General features: G+C 52.4%; 4 protein-coding genes across 4 annotated transcripts; all 4 read left to right on the top strand.

Moving 5' to 3' along the window:
• Window positions 1–1,100: 1,100 nt before the first annotated feature.
• TRIVIDRAFT_213406 (uncharacterized protein) lies at window positions 1,101–4,450 on the top strand (the record flags this gene model as incomplete). Its single annotated transcript, XM_014099025.1, has 6 exons — window positions 1,101–1,436; window positions 1,848–1,878; window positions 1,940–1,991; window positions 2,073–2,788; window positions 2,915–3,616; window positions 3,729–4,450. The coding sequence occupies 6 exons, from the start codon at window positions 1,101–1,103 to the stop codon at window positions 3,815–3,817; spliced, it is 1,926 nt and encodes a 641-aa protein (XP_013954500.1).
• A 7,367-nt stretch (window positions 4,451–11,817) lies between these two features.
• Window positions 11,818–12,305, top strand: TRIVIDRAFT_224021 (uncharacterized protein; the record flags this gene model as incomplete). Its single annotated transcript, XM_014099024.1, has 2 exons — window positions 11,818–11,888; window positions 12,110–12,305. 2 exons carry the CDS (start codon window positions 11,818–11,820, stop codon window positions 12,303–12,305), a joined length of 267 nt encoding a protein of 88 aa, XP_013954499.1.
• A 1,826-nt stretch (window positions 12,306–14,131) lies between these two features.
• TRIVIDRAFT_77465 (uncharacterized protein) lies at window positions 14,132–16,169 on the top strand (the record flags this gene model as incomplete). The annotated part of the gene is made up of 1 exon (XM_014099023.1): window positions 14,132–16,169. The coding sequence occupies one exon, from the start codon at window positions 14,719–14,721 to the stop codon at window positions 15,889–15,891; it is 1,173 nt and encodes a 390-aa protein (XP_013954498.1).
• Window positions 16,170–17,213: 1,044 nt separating this feature from the next.
• TRIVIDRAFT_181149 (uncharacterized protein) lies at window positions 17,214–22,125 on the top strand (the record flags this gene model as incomplete). The annotated part of the gene is made up of 2 exons (XM_014099022.1): window positions 17,214–17,393; window positions 17,492–22,125. 2 exons carry the CDS (start codon window positions 17,214–17,216, stop codon window positions 21,881–21,883), a joined length of 4,572 nt encoding a protein of 1,523 aa, XP_013954497.1.
• Between the last annotated feature and the right edge of the window lie 333 nt (window positions 22,126–22,458).

Below are 22,458 nucleotides of genomic sequence, written 5' to 3'. Positions count from 1 at the left end.
TTGCTAAGCTGCCAAGATCGCGTTACATAGTGAGACTTGCTACCCTGCAACCAGCATAAAAATGCCAGTTCGCGCGTCATATGCTATGCCACCAAGCGATAAGTCTTTGTTTGATTAGAATGATTTCTACAATGTGGCGCTTCCTTTTCATGCGATAAAACGCCTACGGGGTGATTGCGTTGGGCCTGTTGCCCTACCTGCAATTCGTCATTGTTATTCGAGGGCATCCTATAGTTGTCCTCTGCATAACTCAATTCCTCAATTCCTCTACCCCCGGAGCAAGTCTTCCTTGCAAGAGTCCATATTAATCGCCGTACTATTTGAAACTAAGGACGGGATCGCTGCGGTGTATTAATCTGACCGACCTCGACCAGCATTTTTGCACCACTCTTCTCAACGGCTCACTATAGCGGCGCCACGCTTTTGCATCGTCCTAACGGTTAGTACCTGCTCGGTACCATTGGCGACAAGACGCCGTTGACCGCATGCGGATTAACTGTTGCTGCGAAAGGAGGCTCTCGAGGGCTTCCAAGCCTCAACGGCTCACACCGGGCTTACTACTAACGTGTCCTTGCCTAGTAAAATACGTGGTCTGCTGGTATTCAATACTACTCTGCACTCACCTCCTCATCTCGCGTCGCCTCCAGAGCTCATAAAATGGTTAGTGCGCTGCGGCTGAGACGCAGAGCAACAGAGGCCTGAGCTGGGATTTCTTTAACCCCCCCATTTTCTGCATCTCGTCATCCAATCCAGCGGCTCCTCCACCCTTCCCGCTCCTATTTGATTATCCGCCCCCCTTTGAGTATGTTATTTCCAGTGCTCAAATCCGACAACCAAGAGGGACAACCAAAGAAAATTCCTCCCAAACAGAAACAGCTCCCCCAAAACGACCCGATTTTCCCACCTGTTATTTCCGGGGGACAGTGGCGCGAACAACACGGATCGAGCTCCGCTGACACAGCAAACAGCGCGAGGCAAACCAGGGCCTTTCAGCTCAAAGCAGGCCGGACAAGGCCAGCGCGCGGCTTTATCACCAGTCGGGGATATCATCGGGGAGCTTGGGAGGGGGCGGCTCTTGGATTACGTTAGTACAACGGCATATGGATCTGTCGCTTTTCCAGCAAGGCGGCAACGGCCAACACGGCCGCTCCGTAGCTGTCGGACGCGGCAATGCCTCGTCGGCCTTGACCCCCAGCTCCGTGTCCAATGCCTCCATCGCGTCGCCCGGATCCGTGTCCGGGAGCCTTCGTCTGCCGGGCATCGGCGGCGGCGGCCCCGGAGGCCTGGGTGGGCTCGACTATCGCGGCATTGTCTCTCATGATCATGATGTCGAGTCGCCGCTGCCCGAGACTCATGCGAGTGGGCCACCAAAGAAGAAGCAGAAGCGAAACAAGCCCACGCTGTCATGCCACGAGTGTGTTGAACGAAAGACAAAGGTGCGTGCTGCGCGCGGCTGGTCTCGGCCAGCCCTTGACGCGAGACAAATGTTCCCATTCCCTTCTTCTTCTTTTTGTTCAGGCCGTACGAAATGCCCCTTACTCGCCTCGTCGTGTTTCTTTGCGTGGTTGCATCCGGTCCGTTCGAGTCCGGGTGCCTGCCGCATCACGAATGGCGGTGGAACCGACATTTGAGGTTCCTTATCTGCGAGTTCCCGTCTACTTGTGCTACAGCATGATCTCATGTGTAGATTCTGCCGTATGCCTGTCCTTTTGCCCCAGTTGCCCTACTTCTTCTACGTGTATAATTCCCCTACTTCGGCCCACTTCCGCCACGGCGGCCAAATTTTGAGTCATTCAGGGGGTCCTTTGGTGTGTCACACAGCGATATCACTGACATATTCCCGGTAGTGCGATCGTGGTCGACCACATTGTCTTGCATGTAAGTCAGATCCAAGCTCTATCTATTGACCTACCTTGTCTGCTAATTTTGAAAATCGCAGGCATCAAGCGGCAAACTGAGTGCATATATGCCCATGTTGCCAACGTAATTGAGTGAGTCTGAAGAACCAGCGTCTCGCCCAGTCCCCTTCCACGGACAGCTTCAAGGGTATTCTAACGTAATATCTCGAGTAGGGAGACGTCGAGGTCGGCTGCCAACGGGCGCCGCATGACCAAGCCTCCAAAGAAAAAGCCCGGGTCTTTTGGAAAGCTCCCGGTGCCCAACATTGCGGACAGGAACGCCAACAGTACTGATGACACTCCGTCGAGAGGTGCTATCGCTCTCTCCATCGGCTTGCTATCAAATGTTCCGTACTCTGTGGCCACTGCAAGCAACGTGTTTGGAATAGGCTCGGAACATCCGTTTGCAAATTACTGGACTTGCGAAGGAGGTCTACCCGAAGTCATATCCGTACTCCCCGAGAAGCTCCAGGCCGACATCCTGCTTTCTCGGTATTTCGAATGCGTCGACCCGGTGTACCCCATGATCCATCGCCAGACATTTTATGCCGACTATGAGCATTTTTGGCAGATGAGCATCCCAGAGAAGAATCAGGTTGATGCCGCCTTTATCGCTCAAATCTTTGTCATGCTGGCTTTGGGCACCCAATTTGTCACGTCAACGACAGCACAGGAGAGGAAACAGACGGCTGAGTTTTATGCTTCAGCTAGCAACCAAGCTTTGAGAATGTTCTCCTATCTCAGCACAGCATCAATCCGTTCCATTCAGGCCATGGTTTTGATGACTTATTTTCTCATCAACGACAACCATGCTTCAGACGGCTGGGCATTTGCTGGAATACTGATACGACAAGCGTATGCCATGGGTTTGCATCGTGACCCCAACATTGGTAGGTCGCATCAGATACTACTCCTTGCATGACATGATCCCCCCCTCGCATAATAATCTTAGCTTCTTTCTCTGCTTCTCTCTTCGTCTCTGTGATAGGCCACTAAACTCACCGCACACTCTTTAGTTACACCGGATGCTAGTCCATTTGAAAAGCAGCAGAGACGCAAGGTCTGGCAAGCGGTCTTACTGCAGGACACGTTCCTCACAGTACTTTTGTCCCTGCCGCCATCTGCAACGCACACCGACGTGTCAGTCGATGACTTGCTCGATCATGGATCCTCCATTGCAAGCAGCGATCCAACAGACAACGCCTACATCCGGGGCTCCTGGACGCTGGCGAACCTAGTGCAGGAAACGATATGTTCCCCACGTTCTCTTGATGTGCCCATTTGTGCGACGGCGCGACACAAGTCAAAGCTGATTGCCGACTTCCGAGCGGTGTATCGGTCATTTCCGGATGTTTTCCGCTCGTGGGACACTGAGAGCTTGACGGCGTTGGCCGGGACAAACAAAAGAGTCGTGCGTCAAACGCTGTTTCTCACGAGCAACTACTTTCACAATCTCATGTTGGTTCACGCATCAGAAAGCCCGGACGTTCCGGTGAATGTGCGGGGCACGCTGGAGGCTGCTCACGATGCCATCGGGGCCTTCTTCTTGCTATTCAACTTGCTGGAGAGCGAGGCTCGCGTCTGGTGGGTCTTTAATCACAGGGCTTTTCTTGAGGCTCTGTGTATTGGCAACGTCCTGAGAGAAGCATCCAAGGAGTCCCTGGGCAAGGAGCTACTGGCGAAGGACCCGTTGTTTGTTCGAGCCAAAGCAGACATCAGTAAGTGGAACCGCCCCCAGTTCAACTGAGTAGTGTCAATTTTTCTCCGTCCCTTTATTCCCGAAAGCCATGATGTACCCGTATAGTCCCAGTGTGCTAACGACGTTGGCAGCTCGAATGATTCAGATCATGCAGCAGATGGCCGAGGACTCCGAGGTTGCCCGGACCAGGGTACAGGTGTTGAGCCAATTTCTGCTCTAATGCGTTAGGGGCCCCTAGTTTTACGGCAACTTTATTGAGACGTCTTTTCTTTCTCGTTTTTGTAGAGCACGGTGTTGGAGGACACACTCAAGTCTGTTTTGGGTAATTCGTTTGGCTATGGAACAGTACTGTGCATGTCTCGGGCTTTCCCCTACGACGGCGGAGTACTCGTACGTGTATTTGCATTTGCGACGGAGTGGAGTTACGAGGTACAAAAGAACGTGTTGAATATCGAATAGGTACGCGAAGGGTTGTATTTGAATCGGGCAGAATTACGGAATGCCTCAGCCGCAAGGGGAGGTGGGTTCTGCCACTGATGGCATGACAGCGGCTGGAGGTTCTGGAGTACTGGTACATGGCACAGTTTATATCATGTTCCAGGCCCCATTCCAGCCGCTTCTGAGGTCGGCGACTGTTGGACCACATGGCAGGCCTGCTGAGCCGAGCCTTTCTGGCTAGGATCGGAAGGACAAGGTACCGTCTCCACAACAGATCGGACAGGCTGTTTGCTGTGCCCTTTTGCTGTCTGGTCTTTGGTCTTTGGTCTTTGCCTGAGGGAATTGTGGTGGCGGGTACGAGGGTTGACATGACCAGTTTGCTTGGCCGGGATACAACAATCTGCAAGTACGTGGTATCTGCGGGTCATTTGCGGTGACGAAGTACTGTACAACATGCTGTTGGGTGGGATTCGTGCAAGTGCTAGGATAATATTAAACTTGAGACGTGCATGGGGCGAGAAGCAATAATGTGCGAAGAGCAATACTCGTGGCCTTTGATGTGAGGATTTTCCAGGTGACTCGTACATTAAGCCTGGGTACCTAAGGCAATGTTGAGTGCTGGGAGGTTGCATCGCATGCTACCCGAGAGCGAGTACTTTTGCCTTTTTTATTCTTTTTATTCCTCTGCTCTGCTACTCTGCTCTCCTCCTTTCCTTTCCTATTGGGCCAATTTGTTTAGTGGACGGACTGGATTTCCTTTTTATTTCCCTTGTCCTTTATGCTTTGCGTTTTTTGTTTATCTGATTTGTTCCCTGATTGGGTGTTATTGCGAAGATGAAGGATGGGGGTGTGCGGCTGAACGCATGGTGTGGCAATGACGTGGGTTTTTAAATGAATTCAATGTAACGGTGTGACATTGGGTATATTATCAAGTGTACTGTACTCCGTACGCATGTATGTACAGTAGCTACGGCCAAGGCAATAGGGCATGTCGTATTTTTGATGCAGTGGGCATAATATGTCATGGAGGATGAGTGCAAAGCATGAGCATCCAAGGACCAAGAATGATGGAGATGAAAGGATGAGTGCGATCTCTTTTTTTTGATACTGGAAATGGAAAGAGGATGGCGTATATGTAAGACGAATACTCCGAAAGGGCATCTTTTCGAGCTCAGCGGCTGTGTTTTGTACGGACATCGCCTTTTTGAATACTGTACTGTACGTGCTCGTGCGTGGGATCGGTGACGAGAAGGGAGGAAGGGGATTCTGTGGAGGATTTGCTCCTACCTCTCTGCATGTACGAGGGTGGACTTATACTATAGAAGGCCAGCTGGATCGTGATTTAGAGTCCACCCCTAGGATGACTGACTGATATTGCAAACGCAGGTTTTTGGCGAAAAGAGAGGATCTACGGGCTTGGTCTGGCCGAATCGAGATTCAGGCAGAAGGATCACAGTGGAACCCCCTTTTCTTGGATGTATCTGTGCTCTGCCGAGTTTCATGCTGTTACTGGGAAAAAGAATTGAATCAAAGGTTTGTCAGGAAGGATAGTAAGTAAGTAGTATGTTAGATAGTCGTAGCAGGATAAGTAATCATGTTTAAAATAAAATGATTAGTCGGGCAGGCTGTTGTTTGATTACTATTTACCAGGTAGTCTGAGGCGCTCATTGTAGCCCGGACGGAGGCGGACAATGACGGACGAAATGAAATTCGGGCTTCCGGGACTAAGGAGCGCAAGTTGAAACCGGGGAGGATATAGTAGCAGTAGCCGTAGCCGTAGCCGTACAAGTAGTAGTAGCCGTAGCAGTTGAATTTAGGTATGGTGGAGCGCAAACTGGCACTGTGCCGGCGAAGAATACCTGTCCACAGCTCTCATGCAGGCTGCCGCGCATAGGTGCAAGCAAGCAGCTTGTTCGTCGCGGTCGTATCAGCTAGCCCGAGATTGTATATACATGACATCGTGCTTTTGATTGTTTGCGAGAGGGAAGCGGGGGGGGGGGGGGGGGGGGGGGCGAAGAGGCATGTAGAGTACCTACGTGTTATTACTGGTCAAAACGAGACCCTATGGGGGACTTTTGCAAAGAGCGAAAGATGATGATTTTTCTTCTCGGTACATATCAATACGAGGTATCTCGTGTATCTCGTGAGCGCGAGGCATTAGGTCCTTAGTAAGTACTCCGTAACCAGGTCAGAAAATGGGAGTGAGGGTAAGAGAGTACAAGTACGAGTAAGAAAAGTGCGAGAGTGAGAGTGAGAGGGTGAGAGAGGACCAAAAAAAGAGCCGCCAACAGACGCTGCCGTCGGAACTGGGATGCGGCACGACCCCTGGTTCGTCAATATTAAGGCAGAGTGTGTTGCAACATGAAAGCAAAAAGAATTAAAAAAAAAAAAAAAAAAGAGAGAGAAGAAGAAAAAGTGGGTGCAAGGATCAAGAGGAGGGTTGCATTCCCATCGCCAGTCTGGATTTGATTGATTCCCCATCTGTTTATATTGCCGTATCCTGCAGGACAGTACGGTACGGTACAGGATGGAGTACTTTGGCTCAGTACCGTTACGGTAGGTACCTTGCCTGGTGAAGATGCAAATTTCGAGGGCTGGGATTGGGATCAGGATTGGAGTTTTTTTTTTTTTTTTTTTTTTTTTGGTGGTACGAGGAGGATTTCTGCTGGCATGTGGCGTGAATCCTTTTTGCGTACTGTACACATTCCTCTCTTCTTTTCTTGTCGTTTTCCCTTTGGATGAGATGAGCTACAGTACAGTACTGAACGAGTTGGTGTGGAGGACGGAGCGACGGGACGCGGATTTTCCATCTCCTTTGGATCTTTTTTCTTCAAGGTTGCTTTGCTGGCGAGAGGATTGCTGAAAGATGGTGTGTTGGGCTGGTTGTGGATTTGGCCGTGAATGATGCTATTCGATGCAGCTGGCGAAGAATGCACCAGCGATATGCACCAATAGCATCCTCTGCGAAGCGATCAACTTGCATCTCCGTCTCGTCTCGTTTAACAGAAACGATGCAATGCCAATGCAAGAGGGAAAAAGAATCCAAACTCAAAAAGCCAAGCTCCATGCCACTAGCCCTTAGTCTCGCATCCATCATGATCGCCCGCGATAGCCCACATAATCCTCCGTAGTCAAAAAGCGGGAGAGACAACCAGAGCCCGTTTGTGATCTGGTTGCAGCGCTTGGCAGAAGAAGCGAAGCAGCCCGACCATGTTACTGTGCAAATTACCTCCAGCTATGTATCATTTGCTGTTAGGCGCTCTGCCATTCTGCCGCCGGATTTGGCTTGGGGCTGGAGCAGGGTGGCGAGAGGGAAAAAAAAGGGACATAACAGCAGTTGATCCAAAGCGGTAAGAGATACGCTCGCAGGGCTATGGATGGACTGTGCTCGTAATGCGGCACGACAGAGATGACAGGCCCTTTTTTTTCTTTCTTCTTATTTTATTCTTTTATGTGAGATTTTTTATTACAGTACAGTGAAACAGTATGACGCCCATCGTGGACCTGGGGTTTAATATCCAATTGCCACAACGAGCAGCACACGTTAGCAATAGCCGTACATTAACGTCCTTTTTTAGTCTCGAGATTAAGGCACTCTTTCTTAAGCGAAAAGCTCGGCACGATTTCCCTAGCGCTTCATCGCTTCTGCTGTGGTTTGGCTTTTTTTTTTCTAAGTGCCGGGGGGGGGATATGCAGTCCACATTCACATGCTGTGTCAACAAGGAGCCCCCGACAAAGCTTCTCCATGATGATGTGTCTTCATGGTTTTTTTTTCTTCGCCTTGTTCCTCCCTTTTGATCCAATAGCAGCAGGCCGGCGATAGCATATGATGGGGAATCGGCGTTAGGATTCCAAGAACGCTGTTTGGTTGAGCGGACATTGCCGGCGGGTGCTTTGAATGGATGGCTTGCGGAGACCATTCCATTTCACTATGGAGCATCTCGTTTGCTCTGGGCGAGTCATTGTTCAGCCGATTTTGCATTCCAATCTTTCATAATGCTTTGCACGTGTCTCCATGGGCTGTGTATTACACGTACGAGGAGTAATACCTAAACATAGAACTCCGTAATACGGACCCTTTTCTCTTACTCCAAGTTGCCTATTACGGCAAGATGTCTCCAGCATGAGTATTGATACTACAGTACTATGTACATTTCTTACGAATATGAAGGAGTATTACTGCATGGTGTCCGTACGACCAAGAGGGCTTCGGCAACGTCTCCCGGCCTGCTGCAGTGAAATCACCCTCAAACGCGGTGCCTACTGCTGCTAATGCCGACAGACCCTCCTTTGCGGTGGAGATGGGGATGGACCATCGCTCGCTGCACCCTCGGCATCTCGTCGTCGTTGCCATGATGAACCTTGCCCGGTCCACAAGGCGACAAACAGTGTCACCATTACGATGCATGCATCGTTTCGGCTTTTCGAATCAGAGCACAGTGGATGAAGGGGGGGCGTGGGAGAAGAGGAGGAAGAAACAAAGAAAGAAATAGGGAGGCTGATTGCTTCGTTCGTATCGTTCAAGTGCCGGCCCTGATGGAGCTTGTGGAAGATCCCCTTTTCCCCTGTTGACCAAAGCAGCCCCATTCATCGACACTTGGCTTTTGGGGATAATTCTTTTCCCTGCTACATACATACATATAAGAGATCCCTGTAAAGAGGAAAGCGTACAGTACAGAAAAGGGAAGAAAAGAGAATGGGCGATAGCCGGAGTCGGGCATCTCGATACCCCTTCGCCGTCGGCAAACTACCACCACCCACAACTATACCTAGCACGACGTTTTAAAAAAAAAGGCTTCTACAACTAGACCCCGCGGTTTCAAGTCTCAAACGGAAATAAAATGCACAAACGGGCTGGTCCGGCCGTGGCGAGAGCCGGGCATAGCATAGCCATGCTTGAACATGCAAGGACATGGAGGTTGGCATAGATTCAAGCCCAACTTTAGGGCAAAAACACGCCATCTGCGCAAGGCCCTCCCCTTGCCCTCGCATCCAATTGCCTAGTTGACATCGGATCGAGGAGAATCCCTGCAGCTCTTTTTTGCCTTCTTTCTTGCTGTCATTTCGTGAATCAACGTCTCATGCAGCAGCGTTGCAATGGTCAGAATTTAAGACTCCCATCGCTGCCTTGACCGCATTTACGAAATCTATTTGAGTTTCGGCCTTGTATGCACGTCTGCAGGACTGCAGCTTTGCATTATGCACTCCTTCTCTTCCTTTCACATGTACTTGCAACCAGCATCATCCAAATGGCCTCTCTTTATTGTCTGCTCCCCGGTGTTAGTCCCACCCCGGTCTCCTGTCCCTCAGCGCTACCTTGCGGCCCGAAAGACGATGATTTTTTTTTAGAGGGGGTTTAAGTCGAAAATGTACAATATTACGCCCGTAGATCCCCTTCTGATAGGGCGCTAGCCTGATGCGTGGATCCAGTATCATCATCTCTGATCAGAAGATTGAAGGCCTGTTGTCGTACCTCGACGTATTCTGGATGCGGCAAAAGCGGCGAGCGGCAAGACCCGTGGTTACGTAACCCTGCGCCGACGGTACAACGTTTGCTACTGTACTCCAAACAGTCGAGAGACAAAATAGCGAAAAGCTCTCCGTAAATGAGAAAAAACAACGAGCAGGGATTCGCCGGCGCTTTTTTGCCCACTCTCAGCCAAGCCTAAGCCAAGGGCCAAGCTGCAGCTCCCGATGCGGTACTCCGCCGCCTGACTCGCCTAATCTAGTACATGTGGCAGTACATGTGCGAGGTGCAGCTGATTGGCGGCAGGGCTGGCGACTTGTGATTGCTCCAAAATCACTCGCTCGCTGCAATGCGCCAACAGCAAGCTGCGCAGACCGTCATTCTGCACTGTCGTTGGATGCGGAGCTGGAGCCAGTCAGAGGCCGAGGACAAGAAGTGAGAAACGACCTTTTGCGTGGCGGAGGTGTGCGCATGCGGTCACACTTGCGCGTGCCGTGCTGTGCCGTGCTGTGCTTTGCTGTCTGGACTCATGAGTTCCATGCGAAGCTACAGCATTCGGGGTACTGCAAATGACATGGCTGACAACCTTGAAAGTTGGGGTAAATATCGAGTCGGGGTGAAATGAAATGGTTCCTGTTCGGCTCTGCTTCCCGCCCGGGCTAACATTCGAAAAAGAAACACCAGCCCTGCTCGAAACCAGCTCCAAGCCCGTCAGCTTCTCGACTGAGCAGGTGTCTTTTTGCTGGTTTCCACGGCCCGAGGCGCCTCTTTGACGGACTCAGCATCCGCCCCGGAATCACATCCCGGGCCTGAGCAACCACAGTCTACGAAGTCGAGGAAGTATATCCAAACTGGTTCCCCCCCTTCTTCGTGGCGTCCTGGCACAGTGTGCCCCGCTAGCACACCAAGGTTTCCTTGAGCTCTGCCTCCAGTGGGGTTTCATCCGGATATCGCTGCGAACCAGAGACGTCCATGTTCTACCAGGCCCGGCCGCTGCCTGTTCGGTCGACATGCCCCGTGCCAGGTTCGCTCGCTCATGCCAGAAGCTCTTCTCCGGACGGGGATTCCCTACACGGAGGACAGGCAAGCAAAGAGTGCTGAGCATCTTCATCTGGTCTGGACGATTCGCTTGTTCGCCTAGCGAAGTCTGGCATTGACGCCACAGTGCCTCCATGTTGAGCTCCGTTTGATTAGCTCCGATCCCTTAATCGATCAGCCAAGGTCAGAAAAAGACCTCTGCTCAGTACGGAGTACAAACAACGAGAATAACACCGAATGGACGCTGATACAGGTACATGCCTTGCAAGAAGGAAGAGCAGGTTGCAGCGAATACTGTTCGGCGAAGTCCAGAGACACGGTCGCCGGGCGGAGTGCAACACCCAAGTGGCCAAAGCAGTCTTCTCTCTCTGTTTCTCTGCGTGTCTCTTGCTGGAAAAAGGATACAAGACATTCGGATGCCCTGCGATGCAAAGCAGACAGACTCTTGGCGCATTGTGTCTCACTGCCAATCACTGGTCGCCGATCTACCGGGGACGACGATTGGATGCTTCATCACTGTCTCTCTGAGAGACTCCCACAACGTCTCGTCATCTCGATGCTCGTCGAACTGCGTCTTGTGTTGCTCCCAAGCATGCATTTTGAGAATGCAATTAAACAGTTGGAGCGTGTTAATTGATTCAGACTGTGTGTGGCATCTCCCTGTCATCAGGAAAAGCACCCCCCGGTCTGCTCCGGATGTTACTATTCCGCAACTAACTCTCCCGCGCGCTTGTGCCCTTGGCTGCCGAGTGGGATGCATGATGGCTGATGGACTTTTTTTTCTCCCACATATGATGAGACGCTGCCTCTAAGTGCTCCTGGCGTGCTTGTATGAGTATGACGGCACGCAAGATGCATGAAAATGAAACAGACGAGAAAACCCGGGGTAGAGGGCTGCATTCGCAGTTACAAAAGAGCCATGTTGGTTAAATAATAGGTGGGTTGGCCTGTGCCTGTCCATTGAAATCAAACGGGCAAACGTAGCATAGAGCCCCGTACTTCGTATAGCCGGCCTATGTAGCATCGTGCCCCCTTCCGCTTCGGATCTCGAGATCGGCACTTGGCCATGAGGAAACAGATCCGAAAACGCACGCCCTTTTCTCCCTCCCTCTCTCTTGCTCAACGGCAAACACCAAGGTCGGCCGAGAAAAGGGATCGCAATATCCCCAGCTTTGCGGTCGTGGGCCTTCGGGTCTGATCCGCGATAGTTGAGCTGCAGCGGGCCGCCTTTGGTCGGCGACTATTTCCCTCCGTTTTCTGGCGTCCGTGTTGAGATCATGTTGCTCCCTGTGGTGAGCCGCCCTGTGGATCATGGCCCTGTCAACCGCTACGACCGAGGACGGCCCAAGTATGTCATCGACCAGTTAGGTGTTTAGCAGGGTCGAGTGCTATTCCCGCCAAGGCCTGCACTGACGGACGAGCTCAACCTGACGCCCAACTGCATGAGGAACCCACAACGACCACTCCCAGATTGATTGATTGATTGCGACCTGCTGTCCTGCTCTGCGTCTGCTTCCACCTGAGCTTCTGGACGACGCGGACAGACCCGCTAGTACGAGTATACTGTAGTGAGCCACAATTCACGTCACAGCAGGTGTTGCGGGTGGGACAGGGCACCATCATCAAGCACGAGAGCTCGCGCACTGATGCCGTCTCTCTCCGTGAGCGAGTGTCACAGAGATCTCGACGAGCACAGGTCGCCGAAAGGTTGCAGCCGGCCGTGTTTCCAATCCTCAACACAGGCCAGGCCGGCTATGGCGCCTGATGAACGGCGACGTGGTGCCAGCGGCGGGAGCACAGAGCATCCAGCTCGATGCGAAGTGCGAAGAGAGGTTACACTCTCCGTCGTAGCAATGTGGCATAACAAGAGGCTTGCTTACAGTTGCAGTCGCATGGCAGACTGGGCTGTGTTTGGTTATCCTTGCATTCTTGAATCTTGACAGAGAATACCAGTGGTGCAGATACAGTTTGCACCATCGAGAGAGCCGTGCCAAACTCTGCAGCCTTGCCAGGCGCCGTACGAGTACGAGACTGGAATACTGGAATACAGCGCACGCGGGGAACCTTTTCTGAATTGAATCGGCTTGTCGCTAGATTCGAGCCTAGCGGTGGCATCTCAGCCCCCGTCTCGATTGGCCGTGATGCTAAATCACGGCGGCGTGGAGAGCCGACATGGCGCGGCTCGCGGAAGCATGACCACCTTGCAGATCGACGAGTTGATGCTTACTCGTGCTCGCGCTGGTGATTTCACAACTGCAGTGCTGTACTCGTATTGCCGCTCTTTTCCTTTGTCTTGTTACGTATGCACTTGTGCGCTCCTTAGTCGTCGGCCGTTGATCCATCTCAGCTGGTCGCTGTCCAACAGCCCGTGAATTGGCCGTTGCACTGGAATTGAAGCTGCACTGTGCCAAATACAGACTCTTCGTACGGCCCTGTATTTACTTTCATTGCTGTGCCACTAAGCCCTGCTCCTCTCCATCGGGGTTTAGAGGGGCCGCCTTGGTCCCCACTTGGAATTTGCAGTAACAGAACCCTTTTTTGCCCACAAAACGCCTGGTTGGATTCGCATTAGCCCGCCCCAGACAAAGGAGAATGAGACGACAGATGCCAACGCGCAGAAAAGCTCGCATCCATGCGGGTTTTTGCTTCCCAACAACAACAGCAGCAGCAGCAACCGTAGCAGCCGCAGAAGCCGGCGAATTGCACCGCAGCCACCAGGCGGTCGGCTGAGCCGGCCAAGGTACCGATGTCTGTCGGAGTACAGGCCCGGTACGAGCAGCTGCTGGCAGCTCGCACTCCCGAGGCAGTACATCCCTTGTATGAGCGCACAAGACAGCTGGGCCATGGTACAAATACCTGATCGGGGTAGTACCTGCGCGCCATTGGCCGAGGGCGGCAGATGCGGCATCCGTGGCCATACCCCCCCGTTGCTGCGAAGTTGATGCGAAGTTGAGACTGCAGCAAACAGCGGCACAAGTACAGAGTACCCCATTCCTGCGCTGCATGCAGGCCACCCACAGTGTGTGCTGCAGCTCACCTCGGCCCCAGAGGTACAAGAGGTACAAGCGGCGCGACCTTTGCGGAGCGCGCGGGCGGCCACTGTAGCCGCGACGCCTGTGGATTCGTGTGGTCGGCCAAGAGTGACACGGAGACTCAGGATCCGCGAACTGTGCGTATATCACTGTGCCGTACGGCGGCCCGTGCGCGGCCTGAGTCCCATGTACTGCGTACCTGCTACCTGCTGGCAGCACCTTTCGCAGTGCAGGCACCAACCCTTGCCTCATACAGCGACGCCCCCAGCGCACACGCCCCCAGCGCACACGCCCCCACTGCAGCTGCCGCACTGTGCCAGTACCGGTACTTCGCACTCGTGCTGGCACGCCCAACAACAGCGCACCTCCGCCAAACCTTGCAGCCAGCGCTGTACTGTACCGTACCTTGTAGCACCAGTACCGCTATCCTCGCTACCTCTACAAGGGCCCCGTCTCAATTGACGGCTGGCCGTTATTAATATTACACCACCCTATCTACCGCGCGCCTCTCCTCTCACTCTCTGTTTGCGTCCTCGCTTTTCAACAGCTCTGCCTGCTTTACTCCGCGGATCACCAAGCGACCCTCTTGTTTCTTCTTCCTTTTTTCTTTTAATCCAGCTGTCGTTCGGCCGACCTGAATCTCGCCTAACCAGATCTTACATCTCCCCCTCATCTTCAACAGCGGAAGAAGAGCATCGCCGTTTGCGCCCATTGACGACGAAAAAAAAAAAACACCCCAGCCAGCAGCAGCACACAGACACTTAGACACAACACCCTCTACTATACACTCAGTCTCCACCAGCTCAACGAAACTCTTCCCCATCCTCTTCTGACACGAGCGGAACACTCGACGACTAGCTCTTCCTCCTGAGCCTTTTTCTCTCACCTCGCCAAGGACAAAGCTGGTTACTGCACAAGAGTAGAGGTTCATCACCAAGACCGTCTATTAGTGTTGCGAACTCAACCAGACTGACACCAGACGAAAGCCCTTCTCCCGAGACGAGAGGCTACGTCTATCGGCGCCTTGGAACTTGACCGAAACGGGCCCAAAACGACTCCATCGATTCATTGTTAGGTGTATCGTCACCTAACACCGCCACGATTGCTCCGTCAAGAGTCTCGTCGCGGGAAACCAACTTCCGCGATATGGCTATCGAGGCTCTTAAAAATCTTATAAACAACATACCCGACTGGCAGACGAGGCTCGATGAGCTGAGCGGCCAGGTTGACAAGCGCCAGCTGGAGCTAGCAGCTCTGGCCGAGGCAAACCCCAACAAGGAACCCGAGACCAGATCACTGAGGAATAAGGGCTCAACAGAGTCCCTCAAGCCCAAGGATGATGGCGCAATGCACATCTGCTTCCCCGAAGATGTACCCGCCCAGCAGCCGGATATTACGACAGCTCCCTTCCACAGCAGCAGACAGCGTCGTTCATCACCGCCGAGCCCAGCTGCCGAGAAGCGTCCGGCGTTTCCCAAATCTGCAACAGACACCAACGGAATTCCCTGCAACCGAGTAGTCAAGAAGAACAAGATGACATCGATTTGCTCTGCGGATGGGCCTCGCCAGACATACCGCACGAGGAATATGATCATCGTCTACTACGACAGCTACGTGCAGGGCTTCTTCGACGACCTCGTCAGGTTCATCTCATCAAGTAGGAATCTGATGCGGAAAGCCAAGATGGCAGCCAAGGTGGCCCAGATCAAGAAGCTAGCTGAGATGGAAATACCAGATGATGACAACACTGGTGACGACAAGGCTGCTGAGGCTCTTCCTTCGCTACGATACATTAGCAGTCGGCGGTATGGACCTGCGGCCATGCGCCTGGGCCACCCTGGCCTGGCCAACCAGACACCTGATGTGTACGATGAGCTGGACAAGGCTCTCGAGTTCGTGCAGAGCACATGTGAGCATGGTGCCCACCAGTTTCTAAGGGACGCCAAGTGCAATGAGGAGGTGCAGAAGATTCAGAAGCGTATAGGCGAAGTTCTCGTCATGGCCAAGGAGGAAATGGACCGCGTCGAACGCGAAGAGCCCGAGATGCTAAAGGAGGCGGCCGATGCCAAGCCACGTACCATGAAGCCAATCACCGTAAGCCGGACAATGGTACCCCATCACAAGGAGGTCGACGATATCCACTCGCGGAAGCTCGAGGTGGCAGACTCTGCGGCGCCGAGACTCCCTGTTATGCACGTGGCCGATCGAATCGAGGCGGACCCCGATGCTGGCCAAGACGATTTCGATACCGAGGCCATGCTTGCAAGGATACGATACAACTCATCAAGGCAGATGCGTATGCGTGCCGTAGTAAACTAAAGGGGAAGGGAGGGAATCTTGTTGTTGCATAGCCGATGTAGTTCGGCGTGGGATCAGGAAATGTCGCACATTTCCTCGCCAATGACGGAATGAAAAAAAAAACACTATTTTGTTTTAACGATCCTGGTATGCATAGGAGTTCAGGAAAGGGGGGGTTATATCTAAGCATTTCACACAAAGGGTTACTGAAGCCAAAGCTATACGGGAGTCCCGCATATAGCCGCGAAAGGGGGCATATGGGCGTTTCTGTTTTACAATCATCATTGATTCTTATTTTCATTTTTCAGCTTTTCTCTTTTCTCACCAATACCTCCTTCATTTGGAACTTTTTTTTTTTCTTTTTCTATTGCCATTTCAGCTTTTGGAGCAAAACATTTCGGATCAGACTATACCGGGACTCCTAGTTGAGGGAAAAATTGCATCTTGTCGATATCTCGAGATGGAAGGGCAATGCAGTGCTGGATTCTGAGCCTGTTCCTCTCTCTTCATGACTCTTCATTTCCTTTCTTGTCTGTTTTTCTGTACACGAGTCTTGGATTTGGGGATTCGTTGGTCTGTTCAGCCCATAACCTTCGCTATCTGGTACCATCTCTACAGACGTACCTACACAAATACCATCTGGGCTGTTGTTTTCCTTCTTCTTTTCTCTTTTTTTTTTTGGGGGTAAATGGTATCTGGATATTCCCACTGCGGTTAATTGGAATACATAGTATATTTAATGCAAAGCTGTCAAATCCATTGCTAGTGTCTTATCTTCAACTTTGATATTTGAAAGGCTCCCATGATGGAAGCGTCTTTAGTACTTGTAGATTCAAATACTCACCTAGGTACAATCAATAGGTAGTGGGTTGGGTGCTATTTAGCAGCAGCCTAACAAACTCAGTTTAGTGATGCTAGTGGACGGCCAGGCGCTAAACCCACCCGCTACTGGCCCACCATCCACAGCGGTGACGCTCATAAGAACAAGCGGCGTAGGCAAGCTTCCGTGAGGCTGCGGGCTGCTTTTAGCCAGGTGACGTCCCTCCACCAACCTCCAGAGAGCAGAGCTTCCATCACTGAGAACCTCTCTGGAACCAACCCACCCTCTTGTACTCACGACCCCGACAACATCTTGCGATACCGGCGATTACTCGTCCATCCTGCTGTTCGTTTCGTTCACGTTCAAAATGACGGCTATTTCCTCCCTGGCCGAACGATAAGACGCCACATCCCGCGATTCCCCCTCCTTTGCCAACTGTCTCGACACCTTCTCTAGCTGCTCGGAGGACGAGGGGCTATACCTCTTGCTCATCTTTCTTTCTTCGTCTTTTTCGTTTGAAGCCATGGGCCAAGGGTTCTCTCTCGCTACGCCGTCGGCTGGCGCGGCAGGCATAGATATTGCGCAGCTGCAGGACATTCAGTACGAAAAAGGTATAGGAAATGCACGCTTCATGAAGAGCATCCGGGGGAGACATGAGCACGGCGTGGTGCTGGTCAAGGTGCTAGTGAAGCCCTACCCGGAGGTGCAACTGGAGATGTACAAGAAGAAGATCATAGGTGAGCTCTTTGACGGCTCTGCCCGTAGGGCGATGTGCTGATAGCTTGAACAGAGCAGCGCAAGGCGTTGGCGGGCGTTCCCAATGCATTAGGCTTCCAGCGCATCATCGAGACGGAGACGAACGGATATCTGGTGCGACAGTTTATGTACAACTCGCTCTATGACCGCATGAGCACGCGGCCATTTCTGGAGGACATCGAGAAGAAGTGGCTGGCGTTCCAGCTTCTCTGTGCCCTGCGAGACTGCCACGCGCGCGACGTCTACCACGGCGACATCAAGGCCCAGAATGTGCTCGTCACGTCGTGGAACTGGCTGTACTTGACCGACTTTTCATCCGCCTACAAGCCCATCATGCTCCCGGACGACAACCCCGGCGACTTTTCCTATTTTTTCGACTCGTCAGGCCGGCGGACGTGCTACATTGCGCCTGAGCGCTTCTACTCATCCAGCGAGCCCCCGCCGCAGAAGCCCAAGATGACATGGGCCATGGACGTCTTCAGCGCAGGATGTGTTATAGCCCAGCTGTTTCTCGAGTCGGAAATCTTCAGCCTCGCCCAGCTGTACAAGTACCGGCGCGGCGAGTATGACCCCGTCATTACTCACCTGAGCGTAATCTCGGACAAGGACGTGCGCGACATGATTGCCCACATGATCCAGCTTGATCCCGAGAGGCGGTATTCGGCTGAGCAATATCTCGACTTTTGGAAAGATAAAGTCTTCCCCAGCTATTTCTACAACTTCCTGCACCAGTACATGGAGCTGATTACGGATCCGTCGTCGGGGAATAGCCCAATGTCGGGTGCTGAGAAGAACTTGGGCGAGTCGGATAACCGCATCGACAGGATCTACAATGACTTTGACAAGATTTCATACTTCTTGGGCTATCAAGCCGAGAAGCAGACATCAGGGCCGATAATGCCCAAGTCGAGGCTGGGGTTGGACCATTTCCCGGTGAGGTTGAGTATCCCGACTCACGAACACGCTGTCTCTGCGGATCTCGAGCCGCCCGAGGACGACGGAACGCTCATCTTCCTGACGTTGGTAGTCTCGGCTATGAGGACGACGGCCCGGGCTGCGTCTAGAATCAGGGCGTGCGATTTGCTGTTGGCGTTTGCAGAAAGGCTGACCGACGAGGCCAAACTGGACAGAGTACTGCCGTATCTGATGACGCTCTTGCGTAAAGAGGAGACGGACATGGTGCTCGTGACTGTAATACGAGCCGTCACTCAGCTGCTGCAGCTGGTACGGATGACCACGCCGATAAATTCGCACGTTCTGGTTGAATATGTCCTGCCCCGGATGGAGATTGCTCTCGGAACAAAGTCGTGGACGCCCAACTCTCTGGTACGGGCGACCTATGCGTCCTGTATAGGTAGCCTCGCTTCTACTGCTCAGCGTTTTCTGGAAATGGCATCAAGCCTTAGGGCGGACGGATCAATGCCGATTACCGACCCGGAGGTAGAGCCTGGAACTGATGGCGCTGCTGCCAACTTTGAGAGCATGTTCGATAATGCAAACAGACAGCTTTTTGAGATTCTTGAGAGCCATACGAAGCAGCTCGTCGAGGACCCGGATGTCCATGTTCGACGAGCATTCCTGACATCGGTGCCGGAACTCTGCATGTATTTCCAGGATAATTCTAATGACATCCTGCTTACGCACTTAATCACCTATCTGAACGACAGGGACTGGATGCTGAAGAGTGCCTTCCTAGACACCATTGTGGGCATTGCAACTTTCATAGGAAGCACCAGCCTCGAAGAATTCATACTACCTCTCATGGTTCAGGCTTTGGCGGATCCGGAGGAGAGTGTGGTGCGGTCAGCTTTGCATTCGCTAGCTCAACTTGCAGGCCTGGGACTACTGTCCAGGTCAAAGATCTGGGAACTGGCAGACTTGATAGGGCGGCTCACCATGCACCCAAACATGTGGATCAGAGAATCTGCAGCAGAGTTCCTATCCATGGCTGCCAAGTTCTTATCCCAGGCCGATGTGCAGTGCATATTGCTGCCGATGGTTAGGCCATATCTCAAGATAGAGTCCCTTACCGACTTTTCTGAGCTAAATCTTCTTGACTCCTTGAAGAAGCCTCTTCCCCGGCAAGTCTTTGATCAGGCGTTGACTTGGGCTGCCAAGACGGATAGGGGGGTGTTCTGGAAGTCAGTCTTGGGAAAACGGATGTTATCGAACCAAGTGGCGCTGGCCTCGGCGGCTCGAACATCCAAGGAGTTGATGCCTTCTTCCACGAGCAAAATTAGCCGCAATGAAGAGGATGAGCAATGGCTCGAGAAACTAAGGAATTTTGGACTGAGGGCCGAAGATGAGATGAAATTTCTGGCCTTGTGTGAATATATATGGCGGCTTAGCAAGAGCAAGACGCGAGACACTGGCGTCGTCACGCCCACCGCTGAAGATGAGATTATGCCTACGGGATTTGTTCAGCTGAAGGAGTTGGGTGTGTCTATTCAGACGGTGTTTTTCGACGAAGGCCCCCTAAAGGACCCCTCTGCCGCTCTGCCGGACCTGGAGCCCACACCCCCCATAGCCGGGCCATATACGATCGCGGATGCGTTATTGGACGCTTCCATGACGATAGACGATACAGTCGGTAAGAAGAAGCGTCTCCATTCTCATAAGAGGGTACACAGCATAGGCCCTTTGCCTTCTCGCAGCACGGGACGCCTGTTGTCTCCTACTGGGAGCGGAAGGGCTAGCTCTACCGATTCTCGGATGGCACTGAATTCTCCTCTCGGGCCCGGAGATGATTCCGTGTCTATCAAGGACGGATCATATTCTTCTCGCAGAGGCATCCGGCACCAGTCAAGTGCCCTCAGCCTCTTGGATCGCAAGGACGGCCACAAGTCTATCCCAGAGACTGGGACCAGCGATACCAATGCCTTTGGGCAGGTGGAAGGGCCTTTTACCCAGACGGCGCCGGTGAAAGCCATTTCTCGGCCGAGCACAGAAGGCGGCGAAGCTTCCCGTCTGAGGCAGGTGAGGCATAGCTACGAAGGAACAGATCCCCATGTTCGACGAATGCTCGATAATATGTACGTCGAAAACTTCCCTCGCGACGTGCTAGAATTTGGACCAATGGTCCAGCCCATCTCTGGGGATAAGAGTAGATCGGTCAACGTCCCGGGCGCGGATCCTCCCTGGAAGCCCGACGGGCATCTCGTGGCGACGTTTGCGGAGCACCGCGGACCCATTAACCGTGTCATTCCATCTCCGGATCACATCTTCTTCATCACGGGCGGCAACGACGGTACGGTAAAGGTGTGGGATACGCAGCGGCTTGAGCGCAACATCACGAACCGGTCTCGGCAGACTTACAAACATGGCGAAGGTGCTCGCGTCGTTGCCCTCTGCTTCGTTGAAAACTCACACTGCTTCGTCAGCTGTGCGTCCGATGGCAGTGTTCACGTAGTCAAGGTTGACACGGTTCCCACTAGTGGTGTTATTAGATATACCAAGCTGCGGGTGTTGCGGGAATACCAGCTACCGGAAGGCGAATATGCAGTGTGGTGTGAGCATTTTAAGCAAGAACAAAGCTCCATTCTTGTGCTCGCCACCAATCTATCGAGGATCCTCGCCATGGATTTGAGAACCATGACTTTGCTCTACGTGCTGGAAAACCCAGTCCATCACGGAACGCCAACGTGTTTTTGTGTTGACAAGAAGAGAAACTGGCTGTGCGTGGGGACTTCCCATGGAGTTGTCGACCTATGGGATCTCCGATTCAAGATGAGGCTCAAGGGATGGGGTGTGCCCGGGAAGGGATCTATTTATCGGATTTGCGTGCATCCCAACAAGGGCAGAGGCAAATGGATTTGTGTCGCTGGAGGAACTGGCCAAGGCGAGGTTACGGTCTGGGACCTGGAAAAGACGACCTGCAGAGAGATTTACCGAACTGGTGGCAATAAGGATGGCCAGAAGGGATACACTGCGTGGGAAGTCGATGAAGATAAGCCTGAAGGAATGCTTGGTCGCTTCGCCACAAATCTTGAGATGAGCGACATGGGAAACGCAGATCGAGGGGTACGGGCAATGGTTGTGGGCACAGGAACGTCGGAGGACTCTCGCGAGGTCCGCCATGCGTACATGCTCACGGCAGGGTCCGATAAACGACTCAGATTCTGGGACATTTCTCGAATCGAAAACTCTTGCATCTACAGCGGTCTCCAGCCCGACGAAGTTCCGCCCACATATGCGAGCACGCATCCGACGACATCGATGACGCTCAACACGGAGCGGTTCGCAAGGCATGCGGCGTCTGCGCCTAATGCGGGGACCGGATCTAGGCAGAAGGCCCCCAGGTCGACGGTGATTTCCATGCAACAGCAGCAGTTGTTAAAGTCGCACCTAGATTTGATCATGGATGTGGCGATTCTGGAGTATCCGTATTCGATGAGCGTGTCTGTGGATCGATCTGGCGTGGTTTATGTGTTTCAATAGAAGATTTTTTTTTTGATTTTATTGTTTAGATAGCGGAAGCTCTTGTTCGAGCTTGGGTTTGGGCTATGGCAAAAGGAGGGAAATGGATTGATTGGAGTTGCATCTTTTAGATGGGTAGAGCTACCTCCGTGTATTTTATACGTTCTCTGCATGAGGCGAGGCATGGGTGTTGTGTGGGCTATACCTGCAGCGTTTTGGGGCAGATAAGCGGCTGATGATCAACAATTATGATTGATTATGCTACATTGTGTGAAATTGTAATCCCTGTTTATACTATTTCTCTAGTAAAACGGGTCTTGTAACTGTGCTCATAAGAAGATGTAAGTGAGAGGGAGCTTCTGAGGTGAAGTTGATGTGTGGCGTTAGCTAGATGTGGCGCTGCCAATGTGTGGCGTTCTTAGTAGTGAAATTTCCGCGCCTTGTCCAAACATTTCAGCCTTGCCTGTCTTGAAGTTGGCATGCGACACCAACTGGCGACCTCAATTGTTCCTCTTTCACGGCGTCTCCCCATTCTCACCTCGGATTTTCGCGACGACAATTCGTTTAGCTCTTAAGCGTCCTACTCGATAGCTTGA

Source organism: Trichoderma virens (assembly GCF_000170995.1).
Source record: "Trichoderma virens Gv29-8 chromosome Unknown TRIVIscaffold_80, whole genome shotgun sequence".
Lineage (NCBI taxonomy): Eukaryota > Fungi > Ascomycota > Sordariomycetes > Hypocreales > Hypocreaceae > Trichoderma > Trichoderma virens.
This window is presented reverse-complemented; position numbering and strand designations above follow the sequence as displayed.